The sequence below is a fragment of the Pinus tabuliformis genome, chromosome 7 (genome assembly GCF_031772625.1).
Source record: "Pinus tabuliformis cultivar Carrire ecotype Pingquan chromosome 7, CPIR1, whole genome shotgun sequence".
Taxonomy (NCBI): Eukaryota; Viridiplantae; Streptophyta; class Pinopsida; order Pinales; family Pinaceae; genus Pinus; species Pinus tabuliformis.
In genome coordinates this window covers 45,289,726-45,305,455 of record NC_142293.1, presented here as the reverse complement: position 1 = coordinate 45,305,455, position 15,730 = coordinate 45,289,726, and the positions used below count along the sequence as shown (strand labels likewise).

The window sequence follows — 15,730 nt, the reverse complement described above, 5'->3', positions numbered from 1 at the left end:
TCTAGAAACGATTTCTGGGTTTTGGAGAATAGATCTATTCTAGCCTATCCACCAAATTTCGTGGCTAGAACACATCCGATGCTACCAAAACTAACAGTAGGCACATGCCAGGGCAAAACCCCCCTCGAGGGGAAAACCCAGTCAAGATAATTCTTCCTTTCAATAGTATTCTTTGAGACTCTTCACCCTAGACCAAGACCAGACCTTCCCTCCACACCAAGTCAGCCTCCCAAAATTTCGACCTCTTCCTAGCAACTTCGATTATGCAACAACTTTCGACAATAGTGAAACTTGGAAGACTCCGATCTCCCAATCCAGGACACAAAACAGAGAGAGAGACACACCAAAATTTCATTTTTCCTTGTCTCCTTAGACTTCCCCAAACTCGCATTCACTTCGGCTTCTCGGCAACAAACTTCGCACCTTTTCCCAGCTACAAGAGAACTTCGCACTTCTGCCCAACAACAAGAGATTTTCGCACTTCTTCCCAGCTACAAGAGAATTCGAACTTGATGAGAGAATGATGCTCCAAATGAATTCGATGACCTTCCTTTTATAGGATTCTTGTGGGGTTGAATAGGGTCCTTAGGCTGACTTGATCTTTCCTTAGGCCGACATGGTGTGGAGGTTACATAATTCATATTTGACTCAATACTTAACCTTTTTACATGATTCAAAAGCCCAAGAAGGGTCTCTTTAAATGTATAATAACTCTATAGACTTAGAATAAATCTTAGAAGTCGTCAATGGGGACTTTGACCTAAAACAAGGTGACCCAAGCATGAAACCCATGCTTTAATAGGCCACAATAATAGTAACAAAAATTCTTTCCTTATTCTTTTGACAAGTACATTACATGATGACTCAAGTACATTATTGAAGACCGAACTTATTTACATTTTCTAACACCTCTTGGATCAGAGAAGCTTAGAACCACAATGTTGACTAAGGCAAAGAAAGAGGCGGGCAAAATGCTTGAACCTATTAAATCAGCATGGCCAACATTTGGGGATAGTATTGTTTTTGATGGATGGACAGATCTTGCACGCCACCCACTCATCAACTTCATGGTGTCTTCCTTGAATGAGCCAGTTTTCTTGAAATCAGTGGTTGCACTTGGAAAATACAAGGATGCACAATGTATTGGTGAGTTGTTCATTAAAGTTATTGAAGATGTAGGTGTTGGTTCTTGTGCGCAAATCATTACAGACAATGCACTTGTTTGCAAGGCTGCTGACATGATTGTGGAATCTAAATATCCACAAGTATTTTGGATACCTTGCATTTTCCATTCCTTGAATTTAGCACTTAAATCTATTGCTTATGATGTGCCTTGGATTGGAAGTATTATTGAGGATGCACGACATATCCACAACTTTGTACAAAATCATATAAATGCCCTCATAATCTACAAGGAGTACACCCATCCATCATTTTTGAAGATTGCAGATACACGGTTTGCCTCTTCATTCATCACGTTGAAGAGGTTGAGGGAGGTCAAGACTACTCTTGGGGCCATGGTTATTTCAGAGTTTTGGTTTTTATGGAGAAAGATAGATCAAACAACCTAAAAAAGAGTCAAGGACACAATGTTAGATGATGCTTGGTGGGACAGGGTAGATCTTTACTATTAAGATCATGGACTCTATCATTGCTTTGCTACGATTTGCAGATACACACCAACTCATCCTAGGAGAGGTTTATGAGGGATGGGATTCCATGGTTGAGTCCGTGAGGACCATTATTTTACATAGTGAGTGCCCTAAGTATGAGACATCATCAAAGGCCTTCTTCACTAGCATATAGGATATTCTTGTTAGCAGATGGGACACGAATTGCACACCTTTGCATTGTTTGGCTCACTCATTGAACCCAAAATACTACGACCATGAGTGGTTGAATGGTGGACCTTGCCGTAGATTCCCTCCTCACATGGATTTTGAACTTTCACAGGGGAGGAAGGATGCGTTGAGCATAATATTTTAGGATAGAGCATCCCTTGATGAGGTGGAGGATGTCTTTGTAGATTTTCCCACTGGCACTGGGCGATTTGTAGACTATGATGTGATTAGAGACAGGGGGGCTAAGAAGCCCTATTCTTGGTGGGAAACTCATGGGGCAACAAGCCCTCCTCTACAACAGTTAGCCATGAGACAACTCTCTCAGGTGACTTCATCCTCTTGTTACGAGAGGAATTGGAGCACATATGGGAATTTGTAGTGTCAAAAAGAGTAGGCTTGAGTAGTCTAGTGCAGAGACAATGGTGTATGTGCACACCAATCTTTGTCTTATTTACATGCAAAGGGATGAGTGGTTGAAGGGAAAGACATAGACGTGGGATGTCTTTCCTAATGATATGGGTTTGGACAGTGTTGAGTTGGCATTGGCCAACTTGGATCTTAATGACCCAATGCTCGAGTCTGTGACTTTTGATGATGGTGATACTCTTGAGGGGTCATCCTCCACACCAGTAGATGCAAAGATTACATTGGATATAGAGGAGGAGGATGCAGCAGAGGAGAGCAGTGGTGACCATGATAGTGATGCTGATTTTGATGATGATATTGATGATTGATGAGCTACCTACTACCTTGTAGTTGTTTTGTATTTTCTATTTCTATTTTCCATTGACATTGCTACTACCTATGTAACACATTTTGATTTTGATGACTTAATGAGAAAACTGCAGTTTCTTGTCTTTCTCCTATTGGATCATTGATGAATCTATCACAATTGTATTTGTATGCATAATATTACTTTGTAAAACTTACAAATTTTAAATTTACAATGTAGAATCTAGATCTATGTTTGAATTTGTATCATGAATGAGAATTTCTGTAAGCAATATCTATTTAGTATTAATTTTTTTATATATATATATATATATATATATTTTAATAAATAATATATAACGTGTCCTACGTGTCCTGTTTCGGGGTGTCAACGTGCCCGTGTCAGGCAGTCAAATTTTCGTGTCCTGCGTGTCCCTGTGTTAGACTTAGCTCATGAGAGAAGCCTCATCTTAAGAGCTATAAGGTCGAGGTGGATGTAGCCAAAGAAAAAACATAAAGCCAAATGAAAATCTTGAGGTATGCCACCTCACTCGGAGGCCAATGCCACAAGTTCCATGCTTGAAAATAAAAAAGCATAAGTAAAGAAAAATGGGCAAATCAAATAAAGAAAAAGGCAAGAAAAGTGGAAGTAAGTGCTAAGAAAATGGTAACCCAATGCAAGTAAGTGCACCCTAATCTTTAAAGGTGTTCATGTGGATGAATATCTTTAACATGGCTTATGTGGCTATGCTAATCAATTCATGAAGTCACCCGCCAAGTCGGATCATCCTTCATGGCACATACCCTTACTTAGTGTCCTAGGAACTATTTCTTGTCTTAGGAGTTGTCACATGTCATAGGGGTTTAATGTTGTCCACAACATGGTTAAACTTGGCTAACAGTATAAGTTCTATGAGTTATTGAGAAGTTTGAAGATTATATGTTAATGTTTCTATACCTAATGGCACTTGCATTTTGACATAATTTATCATTTATGTTGCATTGGGATTTGTATTGCCTCGGGATCCATGTACCTGCTTTGAGGTTTGTGACTGCTTTGGGATCCATGAGACCTACCTTGGGCATTGTGATTGCCTTGAATATTGTGAGACATTCATTGGCCATGATGACAGGGCCATGAATCATTGTTTAGATCTGATTTTGAATGGAAATCATAAAAGCATATTTGAGCTTGTTTTAGATATAGTTTAAAGGCAAATTGTCTTACGTTCCCTAGATGCTTTTCTTTGTTTGGTCTCCTCATTATTTGTTGAAACTCTGTTAAATAGACATTATATTCTGGTTTTAAATCTCATTTGAACATCTTAGAATATCACATACACAGGTTTGAAGTTGGAATTGTATGATCTAGGTCAAGAAAACCCTAGATGTATTGCTCTTTTTTGCACTAGTTTGGCATTATCTTGTTCATTGTGAGAGAGCATTGTTTAAATTTAGTCATAAATCTGGAATTTACTTCTACAATATCGTTCACACAGATTTAGACTTACGGAACAAGACTCTAGGGCTAAAAAACCTAGATATCTTTTCCAATTTGCCTAGTTTCATGTTTGTCTCTTCTTGTTTTAAGGGCATTTGATAAGCTAGTTAAAAATCTGAAATTTCTCTTTAAATATTATTATAATATCAGATTTTAGATTCACTTATGTGTTTAAGTGGCAAATCTATAATAACTTGGTAAAATCTCTAAGTTGATTTGCAAGAAATAGCCTAGTTTGTCACTTGTAACATCTTGAATAAGTGGGCTGTTTGTAAACTTCTTTAAATCTGGAATTTTCTGCATTTTTATCTCATAAACAGATTTAGAAGTGATCTTTTATTGTTTATAAGCAAGACTTTTTGAGATTTATTGCATTATATTGGATTTACTTACGTTATCTAACCCTGTTGTGCATTGGATAATGTTAAGGCCAAATAAATTTTGATTTAAGTGGTTAAATTAAAGATGGTAATGATACATGTGAAATTGGATATCAATGACATTACTAAGCTTTTACTTGCTCCCACTACACATTACTACACTTTGAGCTTAACTAGGAATCTTTGTAGTCTAAAGTGAGAAAGGCAAAGTCACCAAAGTGATAGTGGTGTCTTGACTCTTGCCTATAGTTGCTATTAAGGCCTCATAGCATGATTACTACTTTTGCACCTAGTGAGATCCTAGTAGGTAACAGGTTGGTCACAGTAAGTAGGTTACATGGGACTCATCTTTTGACTGCTAGCATACTATTGTCTTGTTGCGACGAAACTCTTGAAGGATGTAGAACATGGAAAAGATAAAAGTGAGAAACGCGTCTTTTCTTTCTTTGCATAATTTTCTAGAGCTTCTAGCATTTTTTTACACAGTTTTGTATTTGCCTAGAATTGCAAGGCAAGTTATGCTTTTCATCTTCTCTTTTTTATCAGCTTTCAGATACCTTGAGAATCAATCGGTCATGGGGCCCCTTTAAAAGAGCTACAGCTGGCTTCTAACCCACTCTAATATATGTTTGGTGCGTTTGCAGCTGATGAGCTTGTCAGACTTGGAATTTGACTTCATCAATCCTTATGATTCATCATCTCGTGTAAATATGCTTGTGATTCCAGAATTTGCAATCCAAGGAGGCCTTGGCTTACTGTTTCTTTTCACTGGGCATTGGATTATGTTCCTATTATCTGCACCCCTTATGTACTACCATGCACAATTGTAAGTTTTCTTTTTTTGGATGGAAATGGTTGATTGTAAGAATGCTACTGTCAGGAGTTGTTCTGAGTGGAAAGTGTTTGAGAAATGTTTGATGGTTTTAGTGGAATTTCTGCTACATGCAACAGGGGATTTAAATGAGCCAAACATATATAACAGCTAGAAATTTATAGGTATATTTTGTTTTTAGATTCAGATATCTTTTACAAAAATTAACCACCATTTGCAAGGGCATGAGAGAAGGGGGAAAGACATAGAAAATTACATTGTATTTATGGTATCCTAATTGTGAAAATTTCAGTGTTCTTTCAATAAATATCGTACTTCCACCTATTAATTCTTTTAATAGGTGTTTAAAACAATAGCGAAAACATTGATTTCAAGTTTTGGATAAGGAATTATCATAATCTGCTCTGAATGGGCATCACTTAATATCTACTCCCTTTATTCTTTAAAGATATTGACTTTTTTGTGCATGGTTTTATTATTTTTTTTTTTCTGGGTCAGGGAACCCCCTTTTCTTGACAGGAGGGCATTGAAGTCATTCTATTCTTATTTTTAACTTGTTCTTGGCCTAATAATTGCCTGCGCCTTTCCTGCAAACTATGATGATTGTTCACACAACACATCATCATACAAGGGCAAGACCTAGCTCCTGAATGTATATCTATTCAGCGAAATAATCGTTGTTTAAAACAGGCAATGAAGGATCTCATGCTGATATAACAGAACACCAAAAGAGTTATTTTTCTTAAAACCTAATAGTGGTTGGAAATTGTTCAGTATATTCAAATCTAATTAGAAGCTAAATTGGAGACAAAAACCAAAGTTTGACAATAACTTTTCAGTGGATGTTCCACTTGTTATGTATACACATCGTGGACTAGGGTAGGGCTAGGAAATATTTGAGCTTTAGAAATGGTTCAAAATAGAAAAATGAAACCAGACATTTCAGTGAGTAATTAGAAAGAGTCAGAAAGTCTGTAGACAGTCAAGGAGAAATGGGAAAGAAGGTTATGAGAAGGTAAGTTCAAGGTGGGACTGGCAAATATATAGATAAATGGTAGAAGATGTTGAGAAATCAAGATGCTTGTAAATTAGAATTGATTTCTCTTAACTTGATAATTACTTGTGAATGTTTGTTGGCTTCTTATTAAATTTATATTCTCTTCATCAAGCAATTACCAAAATGTACAAAACATGAAGATCACAAAGAGACAAAGGACACAAGAAATTAGGCTCCAAGCCAGGGCAAAATCCCACAAGGGGGAAAACCCAAGAAAATCCTCTTCTTATAGAATCAGATCAAAGTGAGATATCCAAGACCCAAGACCAAGACTGCTGCAAAGACCCAAATCAACCCTCCTCCAAGTCATCTCCAACAAGTCATAGTCAACAGAAGTCAACGCAGGTCAAATCTTTGAATTTCGGTCCTGCAGTAGCACAGAATTTGCCTCAGGAAAACTCACACGTGTGAGCAGAACTAGGGCAGAAATAGCTTCGTCTTCTCTCTCCTTTGACTGTCTTCTCTCTCCCTTGACTTTACTGTTTTTTCTTCTTATCTTGGCATAGAAATCGATGTGATGGATGATTGAATGGATTAGCTCCTCAAGTGATCGGATTGCCTTATATTATAGCTGTTCATGAGGTCGAAAAGATGCCTCCTAGGCCGACTAGTCAAGGAGGGCCAACTTGGTCTATGTGGTGACATTTTTGACTCAATTAAAATCATTTTTCTTTTTTCTTACAAGAAGTCCAAATGAGAATTTGACTCAAAATTACATTTCTTTGACTCATAGTAAATTTTCTTTTGACTCAAATGACCCTATAAGCATGAAGAATATACTTTGACTAAAATAGAATAATAATAAATGAATATAATAGATACATCAATAGTACATTTGAATTACATTATGAATACCGACAATGGCTACATTTCCAACACTCCCTCTTAATTAGGGAGGTATTCATAATGACACAACATGATACTCTCAAGTTGAAATATTCTCATAAGAAGGGATTCAAATTGATAAGCATCATCATAACTAGCATTGTCAAAAATAGCAAGGCCTTGACTAACAAGCTCTATCTCTCCACTAGATTAGAGCACAATGCTGGGAGGCATAAATTTGGACACCACCACCTCTCTAGGCACATACCCCATCCAAATGTTCACCAGGTATGTCCTCACAGGACTATTCTTATCTTGGATACCTATCCTCAAAGAATATCAGTCCTCGGGACTATTCTTATCTTGGATACAAATCCTCAAAGAATATCGGTCCCAGATGCTTATCCAATCCACCATTCTCCCTACCAGTGCCTTCACTAGGATTACGATTGTTAGTCTTGGCCATAGTGCATGACACATGGAGAATATGGTGTCCATCCTCACTCCCTTTCAACAGGAAGAAATAACCACAAGCTTAAGCTTGTTAAAAATACTCATTAATGCATTGACTACTTGTTCTTCCGTGGAGATCTATTGTAGCTTCTTGGCTCCTATCTACATCACGTCATAACGAGCTTCAACCTTCCTGGTTCTCTGACAATCTTCATGCAACTTTGAATCCAACATGTCATCAAGTAGTTCATCAAACATCTTATGGAGCCAAACTTCTTCACAGTTGATTGCACAAGCCTTCACATCTTCTTTCTTTGTAACAAAGTTATGCTTTCATGCTCTTCCAAGAAATTATATCAACTTCCAATCAACAGTAATATCTCTATTAGCATCAGTATTGTCAACCCAATCAATGTGTTCCTAGATCGAACTAATCAGCTGCTGGTACAACGATATTAGAACTCTTCAACTTCTTGCTACAGGATATTGCCCTACATGAACCATCTTCTCTTTTTTGATCACAAGCTTCTCTGGCTTTTCTGTCAAAACTTCAATTAATATGTATCCATCTAAAATCTTATAGCTCCCACTTTCTAGTTGAGATAAGTGAACTTCTTGCCATCTAATCGAGTTCTTTAATGCATACTTTAAATTGCTTTCTCCTTTGTCAATTACTTCTATTAGGATCTAGACAAGTCTTCGTGCTTTGTTGCATTCTTTCAATTCTTCCAACTATTTGTCAAGTTTAGATAGTTCTTGTCTTGATTTGCAAGCTTTATTAAAAGACCAAGAAAGATCAAAAGACAAAGTATAAAGACAATAACATTACTGTATTCAAGGAGATGTAGAGTACTTATCTTTTGGAGAAGGTCAGCTCCCTCTTAATCTTGGACCTGTTCAACAACCTTGTTCTCATATTAGCATGATGTCAAGGATTAGATCTACTTCTTACAATGGAAGATAGGGTTTTGTTCATAGGGTTCTTCTTAGTCCAAACTTTGCTAGGGTTTGCAAACCCTAGATGTCGAAGTCTTTAAGACCTGTTAGTGAAAAATTGCAAATTCTACAAATGTACTAGAGAGTTAGTTGCAAAACTCTAGTCAAGCCTTCTATGCATGAGATTTTCATTTCTTGATCATAAAGAAACTAGCAAGGAAAGGCTTCAAATGCTATCATGACTTTGATCTCTAAAATATATCTACACAAACCCTTTTTATGATTCATTAGCATCTTTCAAGAGATATCTTAGCATTACTACTATTGACATAGATCATTGATTGAACATAGTTTACACGTACCTCTTTTAACTTTACTTGATCTCCATTATTACCTTCGAGTATGGTATTATATTGTAACTACTTGGGGCTACTTTAAAAGATATGCTTACACTAAATTCAAACGTCTTATTCAATTCTGTCCATACACTTCGGCAACCAGGTGTTCATATGGTCTTGGCATTGATCTCAGTGATTTGTCCTTCAAGCTAGGCTTCAAACCATAGAGATAAATCCTAGAAGGATTCAGTCTTCAAGATGTCTTATGTACTTTCTGTTGGAAATGTAACTGGTTTCGGTCTTCATCATTGTTATTGTACTCATTTCAATATATATATCTTATGTAACAAAAAAAAGAAGAAAGAAAAGTTATTATTGTAAAGCATGGGTTTCATGCTTCTTATTGATGGTCTTCTAGGTAAAAGCATGTTCTTTGTGCTTCTAGGGTTTTTTAGGTCAGAGGATATATTGTCATGAGTCAAGAGAGTCAACATGTTTATAAGACCCTTCCGGGCAAGATATACTTTGTAAAAGAATTTATTTTTGAGTCTAGAAAGTCTTGGAAGCCTCCTAGTACAAGTTGGCCCTGGCAGAGACAAGTTGGCATTTCGACCTCTTGGAAAGGTTATATATAGAGACATCTTCAACCTCATTTGACACATCACGTCAACAAGTTCGATTGGCAATAGAAAGAAGAAGAAAGAAGAGTGAAGGACAAGGAATCAAGGAGAAAAACCCTAGCGAAGGAAAGAAGACGAGTTTTTGGGCATTCTCACTCTCATGTGCGAGTTTCTGGAGCAGCTATAGGGGCCGAAATTTCTGAAGTAACTGCAGGTCTGAAATTCTGTTGTAGGGGGTCCGGAATTCTGAGTTTGTTGCAGTAATGGAAGGGTTTGTCTTTGGTTGACTTGGTTTGACATTGACCTAATTGGAAGGTCTTTTTGGAGGGCTGACTTGGTGCTAGAGGACTTGGTCTAGGTTTTTGGGTCTTGGTTTTTCTCATTTGAAGCAAATTCTATAAGAAGAGAAGATATTTTCTAGGTTTTCCCCATGGAGGGGTTTTGCCCTAGCTTGGAGCCTAATTTCTGTGTCCACTGTCTTTACTATTTTGCTCTTAATAATTGTTTGATGAAGAAGACCTAATAAAGTAAACGCAAGAAGATAAATAAAGATCATAAGCAATTGTTAAGGTTAAGGAAAAGCGAAATTAATAACTGCCACATTCAATTTTCAACACTTTTTAGTCACGAAATGTCATCTTTCTTTGAGCTGCTAGGGCTTCTTAGATAGGTCAACTTCATTGATGTAGTAGGTCCTTCTTTTATGTATTGGACGAGAGGTAACATAGCTGCTTTTCATACTTGTGCTTCTGGGATGGGCTTCCTATGCCTTTATAGTTTCAGTCCCTTTCACTATACCATGATATTTTATTAAACTAAATGTTATAGGTTTGTCCCTTATGAAGATTTATAACAAGGTCATCTTCAACATTAATCTTGTTGCATAAATGATGAGTCTTAGAATCTTAATGATAAACTTCTATTCCGTCCTTCATATTCATCACATAGTAATATTCATCAGTACCTTGGACCAAACATTGTCCCTCTAGGGCTCAACCTAGAGATTAACTTTTGAATGCAAAGATAAAAAACAAACTCTTGGATGCTTGAATTTCTATGTCTCGATCTAGAACTAGATTTCGGATGGCAGTGCAAGAGTACTAAATTCAGACTTTCCTCAGGGTTATAGAACTTGAGAAAGAGTATGCTTCGGACCTTTGCATAGTACTTTGTTCAAGGTATCACAAAAATAAACTTCATGTATATTTAGACTATAAGCTTCCACTTGAGCGAGGGCTACTTCTTTGTTATTGAAAAGAAGGTGCTTCTAAAATTCACATCATTATGAACCTTTGAAATTTGTACTAGCACAATCACAAAGATTTGTATAAAGAGAGAGATGTGTCATAAAACTCAGATGCTACATAGGCATAATGCCAGAGAGATTTCAAGACTAGTATGTCATAGTGTCAAAAATTTCATATACTACAGAGCTATAAAAGATTCAGATGCCACCATAGAAGTCATAGGTTTGGAACTGTCGTGTATGCTTCTTGTCTTTGCCATTGTAAATTCTTGAGAATTGATGTAGACTGTACACATAAAACAATTGTCCCAATCTTTGAAATTAAATGCTTTACTTTAATACTTTTACTCATGTCACATGTCATAGAATTCAGATTTCTTTTGAATAGTGATTGATCACAGATATAAGGGGCTCTTTCAAGTTTCGATATGCTTCATTTTCTACCTTTGTTTACCTAGAATATATTGATCCTTTTTTAAATATGATTCTCATAAACTCGACCTTCAACCTAGAGCAAGAGCGAGCTATAATAGATGGTTAAAAGGCTTTAAAATTTAATGGGCACTCACCATTTTTCCTCCATAAATCATAAAGAATACTGTAAACTGTAGAAGGCTTGGATGTCATGAAGGCTTGTTCCTATAGCTTGGTCTAGAGATTAGCTTCAAAGAGACATAGGATTTATTCTTTCAATCTCGGTCTAGACTCTTTTAGGATTCGTCGTACAAACCTCTTAGACAGATGCTTCAAACCATAGTCTCAAACTTGGATATGGACTTTAGATTGCAGACATAGAGCATACGTAATGACCCATCAAATTACAGTGAACATAGGAATATTAGAAAGCATACGAGGCATGCATATGATAGCTACATATGCATGCATCGCATGTATCGCACTAGTATATATATATATATATTAGCTGATATTGGAAAATGACTAAGTATAGGGTAATGGATTAATTATGAAGCACTAAGTAAATATCTAATTCACCGGAATGTAATGAATATGTAGAGTAGGGTACTTATTAAGTATACCATCACTATAAATAACACAAATCAAAGCATTTTTCAAATAATATACATATTAATAAATACAAAGGATTGTATAAAATAAAAATGAGTAAAAATATACATTATTTCTTTCATATATTAACCAAAATAATTATATATTTTACTTTACAAAAATAATAATACTAAATATAAGTATATCAAAAGAATAAAGGACATAGATATTTGAATAAATATGATCCCCTAAATAAAATCTATGGAATAAAAATAGTCGACAAATTATATTATTTAAAGGTGAAATAATCAAACTCACGGGGATTTTTTTTGGTTATATAATACAATTGCCTTTAACCAAAAGGAGAGAAGGGTCGAGAAGGTAGGAGAGTGACAACGGAAAATAATGGAGAGACGGTGGAAAGAAGGAGATTGATAGCAAGGAGGTTGGAAGATGTTGGGTTTGAGCATATAAGGTAGTCAAAGAGGCCATAACAAGGGGAGAGAAATTTTGGGAAAAGGAGATGGAGATAGAGAGAGGACAAAAACTTTCAACTGAGCCACAGAGGGAGACATTGAGCTTGATTGTTCTTGGAATTTTGGGCACGGGGGCTAGAAGATTTGTTTTCTGGATCTAGGGACCATACAGGTAGACCCCAGATAGGCTGGGAGGTGAAGGGCGGTTTGGTAACTGCAGTAGCAGGAACAACAACACTTTCAATCGATTACCAGGTATTCTCCTGAAATTTAAATTCTTCTTTAAAATTTCAGTTACTATTTGGTTAAAATTTCAAAATAAGGGCTTTATACTATTTGGTTAAAATTACACAGTTACGGGTTTTAGAATAAGTTCTCTAGTTAAATTGCCCAATTTGGGCTTTACAACATAGAGGAGAACTTACTTGTAAAAAGGAGAGAGAAACTATCCAGAATATTGATTTGGTTTCCAAGGATGTACTAGAGTGATGGCTGCTGCGAAGATGGTGATCTTCGAATCTTCTTCCTTTGCTTAGATAGAGGAAGAGAGATAACTGTTGCAAGAGTGTCTTCAAATATGCCAACAAGGTGTGATCTTCAAGCTGCATACCCTTAACCTTAGTTCTGATACCATGTTGAAAAACCAAGATGCTTGTAAATTAGAATTGATTTCTCTTAACTTGATAATTACTTGTGAATGTTTGTTGGCTTTGTATTAAATTTATATTCTATTTATCAAGCAATTACCAAAATGTACAAAACATGAAGATCATAGAGAGACAAAGGACACAAGAAATCACGCCGCAAGCCTGGGAAAAACCCCACAAGGGGGAAAACCCAAGAAAATCTCTTCTTATAGAATCAGATCAAAATGAGATATCCAAGACCCAAGACCAAGATCAAGACTGCTACAAAGATCCAATTCAACCCTCCCCCAAGCCATCTCCAACAAGTCATAGTCAATAGAAGTCAACACTAGTCAAATCTCTGAAATTTGATCATCTCCTGAAATTTCCCCCCCTGAAATTTCGAGCTTGTAGTAGCACAAAATTTGCCTCAGGAAACTGCATGTGTGAGCAGAACTAGGGCAGAAATAGCTTCGTATTCTCTCCCCCTTGACCTAGCTATTTTTTCTTCTTATCTTAGCACAAAAATCGATGTGATGGATCGCTGAATTGATTAGCTCCTCAAGTGATCAAATTGCCTTATATTTATTGTTGTCCAGGAGGTCAAAAAGATGCCTCTTAGGCTGACTAGTCAAGGAGGGCCAACTTGGTCTATGTGGTGACATTTTTGACTCAAATAAAATATTTTATCCTTTTTCTTACAAGAAGTCCAAATGGGACTTTGACTCAATTACATTTCTTTAACTCATAATAAATTTCTTTTGACTCAAATGACCCTATAAGCATGAAGAAAATGCTTTGACTAGAATAGAATAACAATAAATGAATATAATATGTGAAGCAGGGGTACACGAACCCAAAGGTGGGGTCCGCGTACCCGTACCCGATTCGCGCACTGGAAACAGGTTCTGGTTCTTCTCAAATGCACCCTTCCGAACCCAGTTTGGGTATGAAGAACCTGATACTTTGAAATTTAAAAATGGGTTTTCTTTGTGGTGGCTATTCGGTACCCCGTAAAAGGGTGCGTGGTCCCCCGAAAACAGATACAGGGAGGGTACACCTACTTAGTTAGTCACAAAGTAGTTTTTTTGTTGGCTTTTTAATAAATAATAAAATTGATGAGTCCTTTCAAGAGATGGGACCTGTTACCCACCATTTTGTGGGTGATATGCCAAAGAGATTTTTTTTTTCTCCAAGATGGTCCTCAACCGACAGCCAACAGCATGCGGGTTTTGGTCTAATGACAATTGTGATTCCCAACATGTATGTTTGAAGGTGGGCCTCCCGAACCCAAAGGTATGCCTTGTCATTTGGTAATTGAGTATTATAGTTTGCTTATCATGGATAGTTCTTGGCATGGATTAATGGCGAGATGCGAGATTCGACGAAAAGAATGGGCTAGGTCTATGCTTTTGTCCCCTAGACCCCTTTGGGATATTAACCTTGGATTCTAGTCCCGTGGGATCTCTTTCACTGACCATTTGGAATATCCCAAGGGAATTTATCTTGATAAGCCATCTCTTTTTGCCAAGCGAAGTATAAAAGCTTTGAGGTCTCTTCCTCTTGCCCTAAAAGCTAAGCGAAGAAGTCCTCAAGGCCTCCTTGACCGAAATACAAGTTCCTTTCTCATCATTTTCCTAGACTCCATTATCTCCAAGGGATTAAGGCACTGAACCTCCAATAGGTGATCACTCAGAATACTTTTCTTCACCTTTCCCTCTCTTCTACGTCTAGCCAAGTTGGGTCACCTAGGTGAACATTTTCCTGACAAAATAGCCCAAGAAAATGTTTGATCTCCTAGCCTCTCCTGCGTTGGTGTGTCCTGAACGCCTCTTCCAATTTTGAAGCCATTCCGAAGGTGGAGTTGTGAGATAACCCAAGCCCTAGCTCCGAGAACAAACTTTTCCCTAGTGTTCCCCAGGCTAGTGCCCCATAGGATCAATTTGACACCTTTAAGTGGAAATTATTGCTTTGATTCTTTCCCCTTCCTTGTCTGGGTTAAGAACACCATTGGTTGCTAGATTCTTCCCCCTTAACCTAGGCTGGGTCCACTTGGTCCCATGTGGTCCCACACCTTTGAAAAGTAAAATCTTCAAGAACCATTCGGGAAGTCAAGTTCAATAAGGATTTCAGGATTGGGAAACTCCTTCACAAGGCATATTCCTCTTTTTTAACCCTTAAATCCTCACCTCATCCAGAAATCTTTGAACCTTTCTTAACAAGCAAGAAAGCTCTATTCTTAAACCCCTTCTAGGAAAAGGATTATAAGAGTCACTTCACATCCATTGGTTGATTCATCCTTCACAAGTAACCTTCTTTATACCGGGTCTCCTCCCATCAGTGAAAGTCCGTAAAGAGTGGGGATTCTTAGCTGAGGTGACAGTGGGCTAAGCCTCCATCGTTACCATTTGATCTAGCAGTTTCCCTTTAGGAGTCCCTTTTATGCCCCTGCTAGTTTGAGCAGTAACATTTTGGCGCCATTGCCGAGGACACGAAACATGTGTTTTATTCCCCATGCGGTATATTGACATATCATTATTGGCGACTCCATTGGAAGAAAAAAGCCCTAGTTCTTCATTGAACTTTAAAGTCGATGCTTGTAGGGTGAAGCAAGCATTTTTCTAGGCATCTTTAAATTCACCTTGGAGACTCCTACATATTTTTCATGTATACCTCAAATAGGTTGTCTTTCTTTGATAAATTTCCCGCTTTGGACATTGCTAGCATCCCTGGGCATCCTAATCATGTCATGGGAAGGATGGTACATGGGGTGCCTGTGTTTGATGGTGATCCACTCTTCGCAATTGGCCAAGTAGAAAGATTTAATGCACATGCTTTGAAAGAGAAGGTTGTTCACCAAGATGTCCTTATGTTATTGTTCAT

General features: G+C 37.2%; 1 protein-coding gene across 7 annotated transcripts in view; it reads left to right on the top strand.

The window, feature by feature from the left end:
* LOC149245151 (protein cornichon homolog 1-like) overlaps positions 1–15,730 on the top strand; it is a 196,910-nt gene that overhangs the window by 149,238 nt on the left and 31,942 nt on the right. For all 7 annotated transcript variants that reach the window (XR_016266502.1, XR_016266499.1, XR_016266500.1 and 4 more), the window contains exon 2: positions 5,078–5,259. Coding sequence is in view for 3 of the 7 variants with exons in the window: in XM_089457678.1 (XP_089313804.1) it covers positions 5,078–5,259 (182 nt within the window). In the remaining 4 variants the exon portion in view is untranslated. The remainder of the gene's footprint in view (positions 1–5,077; positions 5,260–15,730) is intronic.